Source organism: Alligator sinensis, unplaced genomic scaffold (genome assembly GCF_000455745.1).
Source record: "Alligator sinensis unplaced genomic scaffold, ASM45574v1 scaffold638_1, whole genome shotgun sequence".
NCBI classification, from domain to species: domain Eukaryota; kingdom Metazoa; phylum Chordata; order Crocodylia; family Alligatoridae; genus Alligator; species Alligator sinensis.
In genome coordinates this window covers 87,187-95,128 of record NW_005843531.1, presented here as the reverse complement: position 1 = coordinate 95,128, position 7,942 = coordinate 87,187, and the positions used below count along the sequence as shown (strand labels likewise).

At 54.7% G+C, this 7,942-nt stretch overlaps 1 protein-coding gene across 9 annotated transcripts in view; it reads left to right on the top strand.

Annotated features, from left to right (window-relative positions):
• LOC102369020 (zinc finger protein 239-like) overlaps positions 1-7,942 on the top strand; it is a 92,243-nt gene that overhangs the window by 431 nt on the left and 83,870 nt on the right. For 2 of the 9 annotated variants that reach the window (XM_025195478.1, XM_025195479.1), the window contains exons 2-6: positions 542-728; positions 912-1,084; positions 1,571-1,697; positions 2,757-2,873; positions 3,730-7,893. In XM_025195478.1, coding sequence (XP_025051263.1) covers positions 584-728; positions 912-1,084; positions 1,571-1,697; positions 2,757-2,873; positions 3,730-5,876 — 2,709 coding nt within the window. In that variant the 5' untranslated portion in view covers positions 542-583 and the 3' untranslated portion in view covers positions 5,877-7,893. Of the gene's footprint in view, positions 1-12; positions 729-911; positions 1,085-1,570; positions 1,698-2,756; positions 2,874-3,729; positions 7,894-7,942 lie in introns of those variants that run through there. The other 7 variants (XM_025195481.1, XM_014527455.2, XM_006038901.3 and 4 more) reach the window with 6 other exon arrangements.

The following is a 7,942-nucleotide window of genomic DNA, read 5'->3' as shown; positions in this document are numbered from 1 at the left end:
AGGCGCCCCGCCCGCAGCAAGTGGAGCAGCAGCTGCAGGAGGAGCTGGTCCAGCACGGCGGGGCCCGGGGGCAGGAGGTGAAGCAGCCCCCGCGGGGCCCTCGCGCACCGCACCGCTGGCACCAGGGAATGAGCTCCCCGGGCCAGGGACGTGGTGTCAGTATGTCGGGCGGTCTGTGCTACCAGGAGGCCGAAGGTCTGTGGGAAGTCTGCATCCACCTGTAGGAGCTCTGCTGGCTCTACCTGGACCCAAGCGCTGTAGCAGGGGCACATGGTGGAGCTGGTGGTGCTGCAGCAGGTCCCGGCTGTCTTGCTCATGCGGACCTGGGCCCAGGGGCACAGCATGGAGACCTGTGCCGAGGTGGTGACCCTGGCCGCGGGGTTACAGTTGGGGCAGTTGGAGGCTGAGAAGTTGCATGCATGAGAGTTTCACTAAGATCATTGATGCTGCCACCCCTGGCTCCACATGCCTGGGGGAGGTTACCTGCCGCCAGGTCTGTCCCGCTCCCAGCTTCCCGGTGACATGTCCCTCTCATCTCCAGGTCACAGTGAAAGTGAAGGTCAAGGAGGGGACTTCAGACAGGATGCAGCCCCCCGGGGTGCTGGAGGAGCCTGGTGATTCCTGGCCAGACCAGCCATGGGCCCAACCTGCAAATGTGTCTCTGGAAGAAGGAGCACAGAGGAACAGCCCAGGACCTCCAGAGAAGCCTGCACCAGACCCAGAGTCGGGTGAGGGGCCAGGTGCCAGCTGGAGTATGGGCTTGTGTGTCACATTGCCTGTTCTTCATCTCCCTCGTCTCCCACACGCTGAAGGCTCTGGCTCCCTGAGTCACTGGCCCATACAGGAGAGGAGCAGGGCTTTCCCCTGCTAGCAGCACCAGGCCTGACCTGTGCCTTGTCTTCCCCCTGCAGGTGCAGGGGCCCTGGGCAGAGCTCAGCAGCAGCCTCCTGAAGAAGGGCCTGCAAACCTGGAGCTGCTGAGGACTTCCCCAGGGATACCGGGGGAGAGGGGCGCCCTGAGCCCTGAGCGGGGCCAGCTGCAGAAGGAGCAGGGCAGGCTGGCAAGGCAGGGGGAGAGCACGGAGGTGAGCAGGGCACCAGCTCCAGCTGGGGGTGGGGGAGACAGGAAGAGCAGCTGGGGCCATGCCTGGGAGGAGCCAGGGGCGCTCCCAAGTGTTTAGGGAGCGCAAATTGCTGAGGAGCAACAAGCCTCTGGTGATGGGGGCTGCAACTGCACCCAGCTAACGTTTGCCAGAGCTCGCTCCCCAGTGCCAATAGCTGGGGTGGTGGCACGGGAAGGCCTGGCCACAGTTGTGGAGCCCAGGCCACTGGCTCTAAAGGCGTTGCCTCGGCTGCCTCAAACAGCCAAGCACATAAAACATGATGAGCCAGGCCAGGGCAGACACGTGCACCCCTAAGTTCATGGCTGCACCCATATCCGGTGTCAGTGAATAAGGGGGGATTTTGCACCCGTGGGTGTCATGGCCCACCCTACAGAGAGCTATCGCGCAGAGGGATCCTGGAGGCAGCTGGAACAGGAGACACTAATGGGGAAACGCTTGTGCCTGCAGCTCCGGGAGGCCTTTGAGGACGTGGCTGTGTACTTCACACGGGAGGAGTGGGGGCTGCTGGAGGATGCACAGAAGGGGCTGTACCGGGACCAGATGCTGAGGAACTGCCGAGCCCTCATTTTCCTGGGTAAAGCTCTTTCCTGCTTCTCCCTGCAGCCATGTCAGTGCTGATGCTTATTGTCTTCTCCCTGCTTCTCTGCACTCTCGTCCTAGCAAACTTTTCCCCAAGGTTTGAAATAGACATTCTCCCCATAGCTGTGTGGTGAAAGCCTGTTGTCATTTCTAGATGTTGTTCTGGCTTGTGGGCAGGGCTGAGGGATTTCCGTGAGGTCACCTTGATTTTCTAGTGCTTTCTTATTCCTCCAGTTGTCCAGAAGAACTTCCATAGGGAAGGGATCCAAGGTTTCTCTAGCTGAGCAAAGACCATGTTGACCACTTCTTCATTATTATAAGTCTCTCTTTCTGTTGTCCATATCCAGGACATTTGTTTCCCATATCCTGGGATTTTTGTTTCCAACCCTGCAGAATATGCCACATATCTGTGCGCACATTTTCTCCTTCTGGAATTATCCTCCCTCTGGATGGGATGATTGCTTTCATATTCATTGCAGTTCTTATAACATCTTCCCTTCCTCTACCCTGTTGGGGAATGGCCCTCCCTCCCAAAGAGAAGTGTCATGGTCAGCCATCTGTCCTGGATTCTGTTCCCTGCTGCCAGGCCTTGCTTGAAACCTTCCCAGAGAAGAAATTCACTCCCATTCTTTTCCCTGGAATGACTCTGAGAAGACAGATGTTATCCAGCCACCAGTGTATCCAGCCTCTCTTTGTTTTGGTGCCTTGTAAACAGTGAAAACTTTGTCTTTCTGGTCTCTACCACATCGCAGGTCACTGCACGTCCAACAGAGTTCCCAGGGATGGGAGTGGTCTCACACCCATTTTATACCTCGGAGTGGTTGGTGCTTTGTTTCCTATGACCATCCCCCCCATCACCTAGGTGACTAAGGCCATCGCCTATCCAAAGTTTCTCCCTGTAGTGCCTTTTCTTTCATGCTAATCATCCAACCTCCCTTGTCCTTCAAGCCCCAGTAGAAAACTTGAGTTCACTGGATCCATGCCCCAAGTCCTGGTTGATTATTCTGCACCCAGTATCCAGTTACAAACCCTGTTTAACTACTGCCCCAAACAGGATATCGAGGTCCCGCACCTGACTTAATCCACCGCATGCAGCGTGGACAGGAGGAGCTCTGGGTCAGTGATGATGAGGACTGTGGGGACATCTCAAGGTCGGAGGGCCTGTTGCCAGGTGAGTTGTGGTGGTCCCTTCCCCTGACCTCCCTCTTGGACATGCTCCATGCCCAGACTGATGGACCTACCCTGCCCTGGACCTACCCTACCCTGCAGACCTGCCTTGAGCTGCCCTTCCAGGTGCTGACCTCAAATAGCTTCTGCTGTCATGTGTCCAGGCAGGTGTTGTTTCCGTGCACTGAAATTCCAAACTGTGGAGATGAGTAGCCATTCCCCCCCTTCTCACCCTAACTACAGCAGTTAGGGGACGGGCAAGTTTGCTGTCTTGATATTTAGGCACAGGTCTTGTTTTCCTGGGATACCATGGTCTTAAATTTCCACCTTCAGTGAACAGATTCCCTAGCCCAAGGGAGCCATGCCTTTGTAACACCCTCTCCCAAGGCATGATGGAATTTGTAGTCCCCCATGAAAACCAGCATGATTGGGAGAAGCTGTTTGTAGCCATTATTGTAGAAGAGAGGGACTGAAACCCATTAAATATTGAATCCTAGTCTCGGACTGCATTCAGTGGCTTTGTGGGGTGGGTGAGATTCACAAGCTTTCATGTTACTAACACAAATGTCTTGCGTGGGTTTCTCCAAGCGGGGTCTGAGGGGATGGGACTGACAGCTGGGGGAGAAACCCTGACAGTCTTGCTCTGACATCAGCTGAACGCGGAACATTAGCCCGACACAGGGATGTGCCCCTCCTCACCCTGAGCACTTGGGGTTTGGCAGGAAGAGCTTGTTCTGTTAAGGGAACACAAGTGCCAAGGTCCAGTCATGCTCACAGCCCCATCGCAACAGAGGGAATAGCAGCATTTGGCCTGTGCCAGCAGGACAGGGACTAACCTGGACTTTCTCTTCCCCACGCAGGAGGTGCCTGGATGCTGAGCAGAGAAGAGGAGCAGAGTCCTGAGGAAGGGGCTGCAAACCTGGAGCAAGCCTGGACTTTGCCAGGGTGTTTTGCTGAGATGGAGTTTTTTAGACATGAGGAAGACCAATGGCTTAAGAGTCAGGGGAGGCCCCAACAGCAGAGGAAGAATGTAGCAGTGAAGGAGGCACCATCTCCCCTTGGGCATGAGAATGGAGAAGAGACAGAAGCCAGAGACAGCCCCGGGTGCAGGGAAAGATTTGTGGAGCTGAAGAACCACGAGGCAAAGTTGCACTGGAGAGAGACCCTGCATCTGAGCCGAGCCAGTGGGGAGGTATTTCGTGGGAAGCAGGAGCTCCCCGCCAAGCCCAGAGGCAAAGCCCACCCCTATCCTGAGTACCAGAAAAGCTTTAACTGTCCCTCACTCCTGGCTCTGCACAAGAGAAGCCATGCTGGGGAGAAGCCCCACCTGTGCACCAAGTGCGGGAAGAGCTTCACCTGCCTCTCGACCCTGGCTGCTCACCGCAAAATCCATTGCGGAGAGCTCCCCCACCATTTCACCAGATGGCGGAAGACCTTTTCATGTCCCTCAGACCTAGGCAAGCACCAACATGTGCACAGGGGAAATCATCAGTACCACTGTGTCACATGTGGGAAGACCTTCACCCGTTTTTTCTCCCTGGCTCAGCACCGGCGCATCCACACAGGGGAGAAGCCATACCAGTGCTCTGAGTGTGGGAAGAGGTTCAGCGTGTCCTCCAGCCTGACCAAACATCAGCGCATCCACACAGGGGAGAAGCCACATCAGTGCTCTCAGTGTGGGAAGAGCTTCACCCAGTTCTCCAGCCTGGCCTATCACCAGCGTATCCACACAGGGGAGAAGTCACATCAGTGCTCTCAGTGTGGGAAGACCTTCCGTGGATCCTCCAGCCTGACCAGACACCAGCGTGTCCACATAAAGGAGAAGCGACATCATTGCTCTGTGTGTGGAAAGAGCTTTAACAACTCATTTAGCCTGGCTAATCATCAGCGCATCCACACAGGGGAGAGGCCACATCAGTGCTTTGTGTGTGGGAAGAGCTACACCCAGTCCTCCCACTTGGCCCAGCACGAGCGCCTCCACACAGCAGAGAAGCTACATCAGTGCTCTGAGTGTGAGAAGAGCTTCATTGACTCCTTCAGCCTGGCCCGGCACCAGCGCATCCACACAGGGGACAAGCCACATCAGTGCTCTGAGTGTGGGAAGAGCTTCCGTGAATCCTTCAGCCTGACCAAACACCTGCGCATCCACACAGGGGAGAAACCACACCAGTGCTCTGTGTGTGGGAAGAGCTTCACCCACTCCTCCAGCCTGGCCTATCACCAGCGTATCCACACAGGGGAAAAGTCACATCAGTGCTCTGTGTGTGGGAAGAGCTTCCGTGGATCCTCCAGCCTGACCAGACACCAGCGCGTCCACACAGGGGAGAAGCCATATCATTGCTCTGTGTGTGGGAAGAGCTTCACCCACTCCTTTAGCCTGGCTAATCATCAGCGCATCCACACAGGGGAGAGACCACATCAGTGCTCTGAGTGTGGGAAGAGCTTCACCCAATCCTTCAGCCTTGCTAATCATCAGCGCATCCACACGGGGGAGAGGCCGCATCAGTGCTCTGAGTGTGGGAAGAGCTTTACTCAGTCCTCCAGCCTGACCAATCACCAGCGCATCCACACGGGGGAGAGGCCGCATCAGTGCTCTGAGTGTGGGAAGAGCTTCACCCAAGCTTCTAGCTTAGCTTCGCATCAGCGTATCCACACAGGCGAGAAGCCACATCAGTGCTCTGTGTGTGGGATGAGCTATGCCCAGTCTTCCAACCTGGCCCGGCACCAGCGCAAACACACATGGGAGAAACCATATCAGTGCTGTGAGTGTGGGAAAAGATTCTGTGAATCCTCCAGCCTGGATAGACACCAGCGCCTCCACACAGAGGAGAAGCCACATTGCTGCTGTGTGTGTGGGAAGATCTTTACAAGATCCAGCCACCTGGTCATACACCAGCATATCCACAATGGTGAGAAGCAACATCGGTGCTCTGTGTGTGAGATTAGCTTCCACAACGACTCCACCCTGGCAAAACACCAGCACATCCACAGCCAGGAGCATCCATAATTCTACCAGCAGTGCAAGGAAAATTTGAGGGTGCCTGTCTGTTCACCTCCTGCTGTATGCTGCTTTCAGGCAATCAGCCTGAGTGCAGAAAGATTTCATGGAGCTTTCAGCCCTGGTAGGGCAACAAATACTCAAAGGACCTAGAGGCTGGTCTGCAAGGTATGACTGGACAGAAGAACTAAGTGGAAATACCTCTGACAGAGGCCAGGCCAGATGCTGGGGGATCGTGTGAGGAGACAAACTTTGTATCAGCCTTGGACTATGTGCCCTCCTCATCTTTCTCCTAAAAGCAGCCAGTGCTTCCCAATACGGTGCCCTCCCAAAGACACCTGGCTCCAAATTTCCCGAGGGCCTATCCTCGGCCCTCCCATGCCCAGCAGGGTCTGCAAGATGCTGATGCTGCCACCTCCTCAGCCCGGCTTGGCAGGTTTTGCTTCTCAGCTTCTCCACAGAACTCTGGACCCCTGGCTGCCTGCTGTTCCCCTGCCCTCCATGACACTTGCTGTAATGCCATCTCTGTTCAGAAAGCCCCAGCACTGAATGCAGTATCCCTGTGGCTGTGTTCAGTGCCCTCTCTGGAGCTTTGAGATGGGAACCAAATAGGGCTGAGAACTCTTTCCAGGGCAGATCTCCCTGTGACTTCCAAGCCACTTCCCTTTGCTGAGGATTCATTATGGTAGAGGGGTTGTTGCAAACCCTCAGGTGCAGGAGGGATTCGCTTCCATGTACTGCTGTGCAAGGACCCTGCCCTTTGGAAGGAACCTGTGGCCAGGGGCCAGTAGAGTGCCGTTTTTGGGGGAAGGAGGTGCAGCCTGTGGCAGGTTCTGCCTCTCCTGTGGAGGGTTTGAGGACATCATCTGGGTGAAACGCAGCGTGTTGTCACCTCTGGGGAGTGTTCCTTGATCGCTAGTGTCCCAATACACCATGTCTTGTGCAAAGGAACTTCTTTTGTCTTCTCTTGTACTTGTCCAGATAAAATACGTAGTGCCAGAGACATCCTGGGTGTAACACCCTGGGATCCTGTGGTAGCTCTGGCAGCACTGCCATCTGCCATCGCCCCAAACAGCCCTGGGTGGAAGTAGGGAGACATGTCCCTCTGGGGCACTGGGACAATTGGTAAGGCAGACTGGAGGTTGCAGGCACAACACTCAGCCCCTGCTCATCAGACCAGGAGCCACCCAGAGCTCCAGCTGCCTGTCTCTTCACTAGAAAGAGACACAGGACCCAGTGTAGGGCAGACGCACATGGGCGTGATTACACACTAGACTCGCATGTCCCCTCTCTCCTGGTCTAGGGAAACTTGCTGCCTCTCTTGTCTTGCGCCAAACACCCTCCAGGTTTTCCATGGACCTCAGCATCCCTCTGTAGCTGGGTTCACAGGGCTGGATTGCCTGTGGGGAACAACACCTCCAAAGCTTTCTGGAAGGAAATGCCTGAGTGTGAGGCATACGGCCTTGACATGCCAGTGGTTTGGGGTGACGTGAGTGTAGCTGTGCCTGTTCTGCTCAGGGTCGTTCTAGGCTTTGCTGGCTGCCACATGGAGCTGGGTGGGAATCCCACATGCCAACCCACTTCTGCTACATGTGTCAGGGGCTGTCCTGTTTTTAAGCCTTTCTCTGAGGCATTGGGTGTGTGGGCACTGGGCTGTGCTGAGCCTTTCTGGATAGGCGGGGACAGGCCTCTACATAAGAATAGTAGCAGTTATGATGACTACTGCTGTCACTGCTGCTGTTATTATGATTGGTCATACTATTTATTCCAGTAATATAAATAGCAATAATACTCCTCTTGCTATAATTAGTGCTCTAATGATAACAGCTTTGCTAGCAGTAATGCCAAGAGTAGTGGTAATGTTGTTATTCTTACTACTATTGCTTTTTCTATTATTGTAATATCCCCATTCGCACTACTATTGCTATTAATATTGCTACTACTCTGGGTATTATTATTGCTACTATTATTTCTATTACTATTCTATTACGGAGGATACATCAGACTACCAGACCAAACGGCGCCCACAACTACAGCCCAGCCCAGACCGACAAGCGTAGCAGATAAACAGGTAA